The sequence below is a fragment of the Artemia sp. Qi Xiang Cuo genome, chromosome 7 (assembly GCF_049724085.1).
Source record: "Artemia sp. Qi Xiang Cuo chromosome 7, ASM4972408v1, whole genome shotgun sequence".
NCBI lineage: Eukaryota > Metazoa > Arthropoda > Branchiopoda > Anostraca > Artemiidae > Artemia > Artemia sp. Qi Xiang Cuo.
In genome coordinates this window covers 82124619-82138732 of record NC_142800.1, presented here as the reverse complement: position 1 = coordinate 82138732, position 14114 = coordinate 82124619, and the positions used below count along the sequence as shown (strand labels likewise).

General features: G+C 35.1%; 1 protein-coding gene across 2 annotated transcripts in view; it reads left to right on the top strand.

Annotated features, from left to right (window-relative positions):
- LOC148950763 (recQ-like DNA helicase Blm) overlaps positions 1-14114 on the top strand; it is a 225769-nt gene that overhangs the window by 136858 nt on the left and 74797 nt on the right. For both annotated transcript variants that reach the window (XM_089091738.1, XM_089091737.1), the window contains exons 4-6: positions 2686-2989; positions 6945-7224; positions 9845-10109. In XM_089091738.1, the coding sequence (XP_088947864.1) occupies positions 2686-2989; positions 6945-7224; positions 9845-10109 (849 nt within the window). The remainder of the gene's footprint in view (positions 1-2685; positions 2990-6944; positions 7225-9844; positions 10110-14114) is intronic.

Sequence of the window (14114 nt, the reverse complement as noted above, 5' to 3'; positions counted from 1 at the left end):
CACCCTGTTGATTATCCCCCGCCCCGGAAAATACCCCCAGGAAAAAAAAACAAAGAAAATACCCCCCCCCCCCGGAAAATACCCCCCCCCTCGTGAAACAACCCCCGCGGAAGATCCCCCCCCCCCGTGGAAAATACTCCCCGCAGAAAATACCCTCTGGAAAAGAACCCCCTCGGAAAATATTCCACTCCCCGGAAAGTACCCCCCCCCCCGTGGAAAATAAGGCTTTCCAAACTTTAGAATTTTATTTGAGTTTTTTTTTTCTGTAGGGGGAAGGAAGTTTGGTACTTGTGTATTATGCGCCACTCACTCAAGTTTACGCTGTGTAAAACTCAAGAACAAACTGGTTTTTTAGTTAGTTCCTTTCGTTACTTTAGAAAAAAATTTGGGCTATAGATTAGCACATTAGGGGGGGGGGTAAAGTATAGCGGGTGTGCATGCAAAATATGTTTGGCACAATTATTCTGCTTATTAGATAGATAGATAGATAAGTGTATTTTAAAGCCAAATATACGGCCATGAACACAGTAAAATAACGTAAATGAAAGGCACAAATAACATAAACTTTGATCAGCAATCATCATAAAAAACTTAAATGAAACACTGCATTAACCTAATAATAGTGCTTAATACTTGAAATACGGTCATTGACAAAAAAAACAACACTTGACACGTGGAAAAACACTTAAATGAAACATTATATTTACTTTATAATGGGATTTTTTTTTTTAGTTAATAAAATTTCCAGATACCTCGGTGTTCTTCTGTAATGTTTAGTGGCTATATACCTAGAAAGAATTGTTTTTTGACTTCAAACTGTCCAAATACCTCCCCCCCCCCTTATGTGCAAATATATAGCAAAAATTATATATTTCCCATATATTCTTGTCACTTGTCTTTGTCTGTCTTGCGCTAAGCTGAAGAAAAAACTAACGAAGAACCCGGTTTCTTCTCAAGTTTTACTCAGCGTAAACTTGAGTGAGTGGTGCATAATACACAAGTACCAAAATTCCTTCCCCTACGTAAATTAAAAAGGTAAAACTCAAATAAAATTCTCAAGTTTGGAAAGCCTTATTTTCACCGGTGGGGGGGGATATTTTCCATGGGTGGTAATCGCCGGGGGGGAGTAAACGTCGGCCACCTTGTTTTGTACCCCTTTGTATGGATCATTTTCATTGACTTTGTCTTAAGGAGCACAGGAAAAGCAATGGGAGAGCACAGAAACAAGTGGAAAAGAAAAAAAAATTCGGGACTCATATTACGCTGATGATTTCAGCATCCTAGATGAAAGTTTGAGCAAAATGAATGAGCTTTTAGAGGTTTTTGTGAGTTCAGGGTGTTAGAATAGGTTTGAATATGAATTTTAAGAAGACTAAGTCGCTAAGGCTAGGTATAAGCGAAGATGAAAACGTGACGTTGGGTAATGAAAAGATCTGTCAAGAGGCTTCATTTACCTTGGTAGTATTATTAGTAGACACGGTTGGAGCATTGAAATTGTTAAAAGTAAAATAGCCAAAGCTCAGGGTGTTTTCTTGTAGTTAAAAAAATTTTGATAGAACATGAAGACAAGTCTGCAAAGCAAGATTAGAATATTGGAAGCTACAGTGATGGCAGTGGTCAAATATGGTTCAGAAGCATGGGCGCTCTGAAAAATGGAGGAAGTTCCGATGGATGTTTTCCAGAGAAATTGCCAACAGACTGTTTTGGGTACCCAATTGACTGACCATATTTCAAACAGTAGGTTGTACGGAAAGTGTGGGTCAATCCTTCTTTCGAGAGCTATAGCGAGAGGAAGGCTAAGTTGGCTAAGGCATTTTTGTAGACGATGGATGACAGATTGCAAAGATTTTTCTTTTCAGCCAACTGCCTAAGGCTAAATGGAAGGTAGGTCGTCCGCGTTTGGGTAAGGAGGGTGTCGTAAGAAAGTTTTACGGGAAATTGGGACTTCCAAGGAGGGTGTAAAGACTTCCAAGGACTTTGAATATATTGGGATGGTGGTGGAGGGTGTGTAGCTGTATTGGCATCAGGTGGCTTGATGCTGCGATGAGTTGTTAGTCGTAGTAGTTGTATTCATCTATATTATTAACTGTTATCTAGATATTTTCTGTCGTTTATTTTAGTTTCCGTTCGTTTTGGGATTCATTTATTCGGTAATAGTAGTTTTTGGTCGTTTTGAGTTTGGTAGTGTTTATGGTGAATAATTCTAGGGATTTATTTCTGCTGGTCTTAAGTTTAATATGGCTCTCTACTTTTCTTTGAAAAATTTTTGTTTCGGAAATTTTTTTTAGCTAATAATAACAAAACATTGAAGCCATATGACTCTTTACTATGGGCAACTCAGTAGCGTTGTCTCTGATTTCTAACACTGATTTTAAACTTGTTTTTTAACAATCTTGTTTGATACTCCTTAGGAAATACAAGTCTATTTCGTGTACCTGCACGTATAATAGAAGAGAGTAGTATTGTGTAAAAATCCACCTAAATCGGCTTATGAGTTCCAGGTGGAAATATCTGGACGTTATAGTGGATTTCCATCGTCTTGCGAATCTCTTCTTATTTAAAGAAATCGTTTTATACTTTGATGGGGTTTAGATTTGTGTGCAGCTTTTAACTTCAAGTTTCTGCTATTTACTAAACATCAGTAAAAATATAAGTTAGTGAACTATAGGAGTTATTCTATTTCAGGTTTTCCGTGTGAAATTTGGTCTACGTGAATTTTGCCCAATGCAGCTACAAGCAATTAATGCCGCTCTTCTGGGTCATGATTGCTTTATTTTGATGCCAACCGGTGGTGGCAAAAGCTTATGTTACCAGCTACCAGCTGTAGTTTCTCCCGGTGTTACCGTCGTTGTATCCCCCCTAAGATCTCTGATTGTTGACCAAATTCATAAGTTAAAGTCTTTCGGTATTTCTTCTGGTCATTTGTCTAGTGATGTTTCTGTTTCAAAACAAGGAATTGTATACGAGAAACTGCGCAGGGCAGAACCAGGTATTTCATTTTGTATAAAAAAATTAATTGAGCAAAAGGATTTAATAAATGAGAACATAAATTATTTTTTCATTGTTTAAGCATGCCACAACTTGATCTCCAATTTCTTTTGCCTGTGTCTGGCAACAGTTTCACCAACCTGTATTTACACTATAAAATACAAATACTTGCGAAAACTTATTTTTTATAAAAGGGATTAAAAGGGTAGTGAATCAATATTATTTCCAGGTATTTTCACTTTGCTTTTTTTTGTTTTCACTCTTTGATCACGTTGTTCGCTAATGTACTAATTTAGAATTGTTTACTATTACAAATCTTTAAAGACCTTCATTAAGTTTTAGCTCTGACAGTGGTAAATCTATTCAAAAGAATTTTTTTAAAATGGAACAATACAGATAAAAATACAGATAAAATGAAGATATCGCCTTATTAGACCAGTAACATCAATCATAAAACAAACAAATATATATATATATATATATATATATATATATATATATATATATATATATATATATATATATATATATATATATATATATATATATATATAAGATTTTATCGGAAAACCCCCCGGGCCATAGCAACACGCAATAGACAACTACAAACAAAGCCCAAAAACCAAAATACAACTTAAAAACTACGAACAAGCAGTTCTTCACCATGCTTATCCAACCCTAGAAGTTGCATGCACGTGTCAAACAGATGAACTCTGGTGCCCACAACTTACTGCTCTCAATGTCTTGATTAAAGTGTAGTTCAGATGCTATCCTTAGAAATGGTGTCAATGTCTTCCAATGGGCTCTGGTTGTGAGATAGCCACACACATAGCAAATGAAATTTGGTGAGTTGATACAAGCTCTAGACGCCATTGTTTCAACTGAAATAAAAGAGAGGCAAATTAAAAAAATGGAACAATACAGATCCACTGACTGTTAGGGTGTTCTACATAATGTTTTATTGAAGTAAGATACGTTGCTCGGATATGATTTCGTTAGCATATCAGAGAGACACTTGAATCTTGAATACTTCATTCTTTGATTGCTATGACATTCATATTATTATTATTGTAACAAAACACGGTTTTAAACAGGAGTGATGGTAACCACCTTAAGTAAATATGGTAAAATTTTAAGTAAATTTCCTTAAGTAAAATTTTAAGTAAATTTTTAGAAAATTTAAATTTTTTTTTTAATTGGGTCATGATGAATCAAGGTCTCTGGAGTGCTAATCATATAATAAATTACAACTCTTAATTTTCCTTAAATAAAAACAAAAGTTTTTTGAACTGAAAGTAAGGAGCAACATTAAAACTTAAACGAACATAAACTATTACGTATATGAGGGGGTTCGGCCCCTCGTCAATACCTCGCTCTTTACGGTAAAGTTCGAGTTTTTTTCCGATTCTTTAAGAATGACCCATGTATCACGAAGGATTTAATCTGAATAAATAGCTCTTTTGAAAATACTAAACAAAATTAGCGTAAAGATTGATGTATTCACGAGTGGGCAAACCCCCTCATATACGTTATGATTTCTGTTCGTTTAAGTTTTAATGTTCCTCTTTACTTTCAGTTGTAAAAACTTTTTTTTATTTAATTTCTGATTGTTTTTTAAATAATGCTGGGAAATCCGGTACCCCTTCATCGAAAATTCCCTTCCCACATGAAAAATTCCTAAATGGGAAGATCCTTCCACGTAACCTTCTCCCCTTGACCCTCCCCCTCACAAAAAAAAATCCCCCTTGAAAATGTCTGTATGCTTCACAATAACCAATACTATATGTAAACATTTAGCAAAGTTCACAACTTGCAGCCCTTCCCCCGGGGACTGGGGGGATTAAGTCATCCTCAAAGTCATAGTTATTATATTTGGCTATCTCAAAAATGGCTATCTCAAAATTTTGATTGGGTGACTCTGGAGAAAAAATGAGGTTGGGAGGTGGCCTAGTTGCCCTCCTAATTTTTTGGTCACTTAAAAAGGGCACTAGAGCTTTTAATTTCCGTTTGAATGAGCCCTTTTGCCATATTTTAGGACCATGGAGTTGATACGATTACCCCTAGGAAAAACAAAACAAAAAACAAATAAACACGCATCCGTGATCTTTCTTCTGGCAAAAAATACAAAATTCCACATTTTTGTAATAGGAGTTTGAAACCTGTATAGTAGGGTTCTCTGATACGCTGAATCTAATGTTTTGATTTTCAATAAAATTCCATGACTTCTAGCGAGTGTTTCCCCTTTTTTTGAAAATACGGCAAACATTCTTAAGCTCGTAACTTTTGATGGGTAAGACTAAAACTTGATGACACTTATATATTTGAAATCAACTTAAAAATCCAATTTTGTTCTGTGTCTATTGGTATCAAAATTCCGTTTCTTAGAGTTTCGGTTACTATTTAGCCGGGTCGCTCCTTACCTACAGTTCACTACCATGAACTGTTTGATACTGCATTCTCCGCGCAGAAAAATGCAAGACCAGAATGTGTCATGTTGCATCCTCATTTTATTGACGTAAGATCATCATCGTCAGTCTTGAAGATTTTGCTAATTAGACAGTTCTCTCCTAATAGATATCCATGGTAGGAAGCAATGAAATGTGAAGAAGGACTTAACATTCAAGAGGGGAGAGCGTTCTAAAAACAGACTAATCTTGCAATTTATTTAACAAAATTTTTTAAATAATATTGAACTTATTTTCATTGGGTATTAGATTTTCGAAGGGCCTTGATCTTTACTCACGATCAACAGGATGATTCAAAATTGCATTGAAAAAAAAATACTGGGCAAAAGTTGGTGTAAATGTCTAGAATTCGGCCTCTTCAGGAGTAGACATGTTAGAACAAGAGATATATTTTGTTTGCAAATTGTATGCTGATTTTCATGATTTGGTTCTCGTTCGGTCTATTATGTATAAAGACCCCCCCCCCCAAAAAAAATAAAATATATGTAATTCTTACTTTATAATATGTATCAAGCATCAATGATTAATATTCATCTGTTTTTAATCAGCTTCTAACAATTTCTGTGTTACTTTTTTTTATTTCCCCTACGGCTAACGTAACCTCTATGGCTCCCTCCCTCTCTATTAGTCTCATACAGCCCTAGACTGTATATAGAAACTAACCAGAAAACGATTGAATTCATACTTTATAATTTGCAGCAAGTATCAATAAATCGTTTATCATTGTCTTTTTCCATATTTTGTTCTGTTTTTTGAATCAACTCTCATCAGTTATTATTGTACTTTTTTCCATATACCCTAAGACTATACCTACCTTTTAAGTGCCCCTCTAATAGTTTCATAAAGCCCTAGGTTAGATAAAGAAATTAACAAAAAATATGATGGAATTCTTACTCAATAATATCCAACAAGTATCAATGAATCGTATTTCCTTGTTTTTCGCATTTTATCTTTTTTAAATGAGCTATTACCAATTACAATATTACTTTTTTCTACATAGCTATTGGCAACATGAGACCATTAGAATGAGGCGGGGGATAAATGGACAAAAAGCAAACCGAACCATATAAATTAGTATAAAATTAGCAATCTAAAAATTTTTCTCCTCTTGTTCTAGCAGGTTTCCTTCTGAAGAGACCCATTTCTAGACCTGTTATCATCTTCAACACCTGTCATCAACTCATTATCATCTTCAGATCCTGAGCTCATTTACTTTTTATGCTTGTCATTTCTGGAGGCATACGAACTGTATGTACCTCCTTTGAAAAACTTGAAACTATGTCGAAAAAAGGTTTGCTCGTTTCGAAGAAATGTAAAATCTAGCGATTTATCTGAAAGCTAACCGAAAAAATCCAGTATTTTTTGTGATTTTATAGGGGTTCGTAACCATCTTTCCTGTGTATATACCTGCCCAATTGTATTTTGTACACTTTTCTGATGTTCTGTCCTATTTCGCTCAAATATTAAATGACTTTTTTCTTTTTCTGTTAGATCTTAAACTACTCTATGTGACTCCTGAGAAACTTAGTGCCAGTGACCGTCTAATATCTGCTTTAGAAGGGCTTTTCCAACGACAGAAATTATCTAGATTTGTTATCGACGAAGCACATTGTGTCTCTCAGTGGGGCCACGACTTTCGAAAGGACTATAAAAAGTTGTCCGCTTTGCGTCAAAAATTCCCAGGTGTTCCCTTTATGGCTCTCACCGCAACAGCAACACCAAGAGTGAGAACTGATATTCTAGAGCAGTTACAGATGAGATCTCCGAAGTGGTTAGTATATATAGCATAGGTTGATTTACTTGGTTTAATTGATTTATCGATTGATAACACTCTGTTTTGTGAGGCTGGTGTCCATGGCGGCTCCGAAACAATTTTTTGGGTAAGGGGCGTAAAGTTTTTTATTGTTTTAAAAAATAGAGTTGTGAGAAATAGTCTACCCTTAGCATAAGGAGCGAGGCGTTGAGGAGGGGACAGCCCCTTTCATATACGGAATAATTTCTGTTCGTTTTAAGTTTTAATGTTGCTCCTTAGTTTCAGTTTAAAAAAAAATGTTTTTTTATTTAATTTTTGAACGTTTTTGAACTAATTTTTGAACGGTTTTGATTTTGGCTCAGCGTACATGAATAATTAAAAGAAAATTGCATATTAATTTTACTTTTATTTGGTTAAATGGCTTTCTCGAAAGTTGTTTAATATTATTTATGAACATTTTTATTAGTAATAAATATACGGTACTTACGAATTAACTTACGTAACGAACTTCTATATCCATATATTTTTAATACGTATATTAGGGGTTCGCCCCCTAGTCAATACCTTGCTCTTTAAGCTTAAGTTCGAATATTGTTACAAATATTTAAAAATGACCCCTAAATCACAATTGCCTTTAATTATAAAAAATAGCTCTTATCAAATTACTAAAAATTTTTTGGCTTAAAGAGTGAGTTCTGGACTCGGGGGCGAACCCAATCACATACTTAATAATTTCTCTTCGTTTTAAGTTTTGATGTGGCTCCTTACTTTCAGTTGAAAAACTAGTTTATTTTTTTATTTAATTTCTGATCGTTTTTTTAAATTATGCTGGGAAATTCGGCGCCCCCTTCATATCACTATCCCTTCCCCCATGAAAATTTCCTCCCTGGAAAGATATTCCCATATAACCACTCCACGCTACCAGAAAAAAATCCCCCCTGAAAACGTCTGTAGACTTCCCAATAACCAATGCCATATATGAACATTGGGTGAAGTTCATAACTTTCAGCCCTTTCCCCGGGGACTTAGGGGGATTAAGTTTTCCTAAAAGAAATATTGATTATATTTTTAACCACGCTAAATAAAATGGCTATCTGAAAATTTTGATCGGGTGACTTTGGGAAAAAAATGAGCATGGGAGGGGGCCTAGTTGCCCTCCAATTTTTAGTCACTTAAAAAGGCACTAGAAGTTTTAATTTCTGTTTGAATGAGCCCTCCCACGATATTCTAGGACCACTGGGTCGATACGATCACCCCTGGAAAAAAAAAACAAACAAACAAAAACAAATAAACACGCACCCGTGATCTTTCTTCTGGCAAAAAAATGCAAAATTCCACATTTTTGTAGATAGGAGCTTGAAACTTCTACACTAGGGTTCTCTGATACGCTGAATCTAATTGTGTGGTTTTCATTAAGGCTCTATAGCTTTTAGGGGGTCTTTACCCCTTTTTTCGAAAATCAGCCAAATGTTTTCAGGGGCGTAACTTTTGATGGGTAGGACTAAACTGGATGAAACTTATATATTTGAAATCAGTATTAAAATCTAATTCTTATGATGTATCTGTTGGTGTCAAAATCCCGTTTTTTAGAGTTTCGGTTACTATTGAGCCAGGTCGCTCCTTACTTACAGTTCGTTACCACGAACTCTTTGATTCTTTTTGATGAATTTAGTTGAAAAATTTGTTTGCTAAAAAATTTATGCAATTTCTGGCATATTGACAGTTTGTGAATAATTTTCGAAAATACTCAACAGTATGTTTTTTTTGACGTGGGTAAACTATTTGCTATAATTTAATGGGTTTCGGATGGTGGCAAAATGGGATATAGTTCTTTGATTCTTTTAATGTTTCTTCTACTTATAAATTTATATCCATTTTATGATAAATATCAATTTTATTTTCTAACAATTAGAATCATTTTCTTTTTTATGCAAATTTACTCTTTGGCAACTGCTGAAATATTTTGTTTGACGAACGGATTAGAGCCTAATCCTTGATGAGTTTTGAGTTTCAGCTGTACTGGGTGTCGTCACTTGAAAATTCTTAAAACTAACTTGATTTTCTTTAATACTTAAACCTTTCTTTTGTGTTTTATACATATCTAAAATAATCGATAGTAGCCGAAAACCAGTACTAAACCCGACTTGTTTTACAGGTTTTTAAATGCGTTTACTTATTTTAAAATACATCTCACTCGAGGGGTGTGTGTGTGTATTTCACAATCTAGATGACAATTTGGTAACTATGTAGCTTTTTTTCGATTTCTTGATGAAAATACTTATAAAGGTATTGTTGAATAAAAACACAAAAAAAATTCTTTCAATATGGGGGGGGGGGTCGATGTATAAAAATTTTTGGGGTGGTTTTCCTCTCCTTCTCCAATTGACGAACCTTATCTTACATTTACACAAAGAAGTGAAGAGAAAAAAAGTCATAATTTAAAGTGTTAAGATTAAAATTTCTGGTTCCAAATTTGTAAATTTTGTCTTTTTTCACACCTGACTTGTCAAGCAAAGGTTGATTGAACAGTTCAAAAACAGTATTGGTTTGCCTTGACACTGAACCCTTATCCTTAAGCGTGATACTTAAAATATTTGGCTTTACCAGGAGAGCTATGCTAATCCTTTGATTTTTCCAGGTTTTTAAGGTCATTCAATCGTCCAAATTTAAAATACTCCATCATTTTGAAGAAAGGAAAGAAAGTTGAAGAAGGAATCATTGTCACAATTAAAACAAGATTTACTAGACAATCTGGAATCATCTACTGCTTTTCCAGGAATGACTGTGATCAGCTGGCCCAGAAACTGAAACGAGCTGGAATCAAAGCTGAAAGCTATCATGCCGGATTGTCGAATTCTGATCGAATAGAGGTTCAAGAAAAATGGATCAATGACAAATTTCAGGTGAGATATCTAAATAAAATGTGCATAGGCAAATTTGATCAAATGTGTTGAAGCACTGTGGAGAACATTCACAAAGAAGGTAAACTACTAGTTTTGATTTGAATGCGTAGTCCTTCGTTGGGAAATTTTTTTGAACTTTTTGGCGTTTTTTTTTGCTTAAGTATGGGAAAAGTTTTAAAAGTTCGTCTTAAAATGGAGGTGTTCAGAAGTAAAAATACGAAAAAAGGGACAAATCCTCACTGAATTTCAACAAAAGTGTTTTTTGTATACTTTAAACGGTGATAATAGAGTGCATGACAGCAAATCCCACCCATCCCCTCCAAATCCCCCTTGGATATTTGATGAACCTTAAAATGTGGTGCTCACTGACCTTTTGAGCTTCCATATGCGCATCCAGTGGAAGATAATTGTTTCCTTAGACAGACTCAGCAAACTGAATTGAAGCACCAGTCAAAATGGCTCATTACTTCAGCTCTCTCGCTCTTGAAATGAAATTGGCACTGGTTTAGAGACCAAGGGCTAATTTTCGTTTTCTTACCATTTACCTTGCCAGCTGTCGGGTTTCACCCTTCACAATTGTGTCTTCTGGCTTAACGTCAAATTGTGAAACGTCTCCAGGTGGTATCTAATCTTGGCTGAATAGTCTTATATTAAATGACGTCTTGTTTCAACGCCCATCTTCTATTTCGGGCAAAGTGGGTAATCAGCTCTTTCAGTTAGAGTAGGAGAATTTCAAACATTCCTAATTCTACTAATGGCTTCAATAGCTGTTCATTTTAAGTACATTTTAAGTCAAAGAAGATTTTTTGTTAGCTTAGAGGCAAACTTTGAAACTGGTCTCTTTTTTTCCATCTCACTGTTCTATAGCAGTTTCATTTCACCCTCTGTACGGCCCATCTCTATACAACAACTTTCCAGCAACTTTAAGAGATGGGAATTAAGGGATCTGGTCCATAAAAGATCATGGATGCCCCATCCCTAGCTGTTTAATCTACCAATTCTTTAACTGTGATCCCAGAATGTCCTGGGGCCGACATATGTGTAATATGGGTGCCATTGGATGCTAATCTGCTTAAGGGCTGATAGTACTCGAACTCAATTCTTTGTGATGTTAATATTTTCAAGAGCCTTAAGGCAAGGTAATTAATTAGATAAAATACATCTCAACATGTACTTTGTAATATCTCTTTTCATTAGCTGTCTTTTCTAGTCAGAATATTTCAGCCTGGAAGACTGCTGTGAATTCACCTAAGTGATAGCTTGTTATCTCTTCACTTATCTGAGCGTTATTATGGTACGTCATTGCTCCAATCTCTAGTTTTCAGTGGGTTTGAGATCCATTTGTAAAATAGATTATTGCGTTTTTTCACTGGAGCAGTGCAATTTCTAGCTCCGTATCTTTTATTACGTTTCTGGCAATTAAAAAATCATATACTGGTTTTATCAATGGGACAATATTGTCATTGAGCAGCTGTATCTCGTTGTACTTAAGTGTAGGGAGTTAAATTTGTCCACCTGGCTATCTAATTTCCCGGTACGTATTTCCTGTCTCTGAATTCATTGGTCAGCAGTTATCAACTCACAGCACTTTTTGTTGCTTCAATCTCTGCAAAATTTTCTATATATTGGAGTTCTACGCATAGTTCTACGTATGCCGTGCAGTTCCATACTATGCTGATGTGATCCTTTGGCAGGCACGCCTTTTCATCCTTTTAATAAAAGTCACAAATACCTGAATTTAGTCTTGGTGATTCAGACCACTACATAATACGACGGTATTGAACGAATTAGTGTCTCATATAAATACATGATTTTATAAGGTGCCAGGTCTACGACTCCTAGTTTTTGCCCACAATTCACTGGCAGATTTCCACACTATCTCTGTGCGCTTGGCTTTCCAGCTCAACTGATGATCAATTATGATCCGTGAATATGTGAAACTCCTCTAAGTAAAATGAGCTTTCTATTTTATGTTATTTGTGGATGTTTTCTGACATCTACCTCGTGATCATCGGCGTATGCCTGAATATGCCCAGAATGCCGTTTTACTAGACTCGAGATTATCCATAATAAGATTCCACATATAGCAATGAAATCACGGTTGCTGTCAGAGGTGTCAGTTTATTGAAAGCATTTTTAATGAGTTGTTTAAGTATATCTGCTTCCCTAATTAAGTGTTCTTTTATCTCACCATGATAAGAAGATATTTTATCATGCTTTTTATTTAGCCCTTCATTGTAAAAGAACCACTGTATTTTAATTTTTTTTTTGGGAGGGGGCTTCTGGGACATATCGATAATAATTCTTATATTTAGATTATACGAGAGTGATTGAACCCGATATGTGGAGACTTGAGCGCTTCGTGTAGACTTGAGAAAATTTGTTAGTCCCAGTCCTGAGTTGGTTCTGGGACTATTGCTATTCCTGAGGCCATAATAATCTCCAGGATTTAAATAATATGATCATTTCTACTTGGAACGTTACACCGCATTACTATATTCACTGACAAATTCAACCGCTTCGAACTGGACTTATCAGGGGTTTCAGAAACTTATATTCCAGGGGTAGGAAACATGAAATTAGGTGATATAAAATTTATTTCTTCAGGCAGAAAGGGTGGACTGCAAAGACAAAAAACAACAAAGAGAGAGAAAATTTCCACGATGAAGAAATAAAGGGAACTACGGCCAGTAGAAGGAAGAGATAAAACTTAAGCTAGTTGGATATTTCGCCTGTATGAAACGAGGTGTCTGCAAAACTAAGAAGACAAAGATAAAAATTAAAAGAACCCAAAAACAGCTAAATCCAAAACCAAGAAATAAAAACAACAAATACCAATATCTACAATTGTTGTTACTATGACTCTGGGATATTTGTGGGTTATTTTATTTTTTATCTTTGTTTTCTCAGCGTCTAAAACGCCTCGTTTCACACAGACAAAATCTCCGTGGCGCTTTATTTTATCTTTTGCTTCAACTGGCCGTAGTTACGTTTCTTTCTTCATTTCTTCAGAGAATGATTTCTCCCACTCTTTGTTGTTTTTGTCATGACTTCGCAATTTGGCTCTAGATCTTTCATGCTACAAAGACAGAAAGTGCGACTTATGACGAAAAAGGGAGCTGCTAAGTTTTGCCTAAGTTGGGATGATATTAATAATAGAATACTAATTGCTCAGTTTATGACTAAAAAGTGAGGATATTATTCATAATAGTATATACCCCTGTAGGACCAACCGACGGATATATTAATGATTTGGATGAATTTCACTTAAAGCTACAGGAACAAACAGACAAGGTCCCAAGTAGAAACTTGGTATTTTTATTAGGAAATTTAAACGCCCAGGTCGGTAGAAGTAGGGATATATGGTATTCTAGCCTAGATAAATTTGGTGTAGGAAAAAAAAAATTAGTAATAGTTGAAGATTACTGCAATTTTTTATAACGGGCTGTAACAATCTAGATATAATCAATACAGTATTTGGTCATAAAATGGCCCATAAGATAACATGGTATTCACACCATGGTAAGACAGCCTACCATGTTGATTATGTTATTGTAAATTGAAGACTGGAAGGATTGATACAAGATCCTGGGGTATACAGGAATGCTTTTATTGATGTTAAAAGTAAAGATCATCATCCAGTATTGTCTAGGGCTAAGTTAAAGCTAAAATTTAGAAAGGGTAACTACCTCCCGAGAAGCTATGACGTTGGTAGACTCCATGATTAGAATTTGTGAGAAACTTCCTGGGAACAGTTTAACACTAAAATAATTTGACAATAAAGAAAATGGATCGAATAACTTTGGGAAAATAGTTTGTGAAGTTGTTGATGGTGTCTTACGGAAGAACGTTTGAAACATAGCTAGGGATATTAGTGAACATTCTTTATGTTTAATAGAGAGGAGGAGTAGGTGCTACAAGAATGGTTTGAGGGTCAGATTTTGTGAAAATAAAAGAAATTAAAGAGAGTGAAGAAAGTGTTGAAATATGAACTAAGGAGGTGTG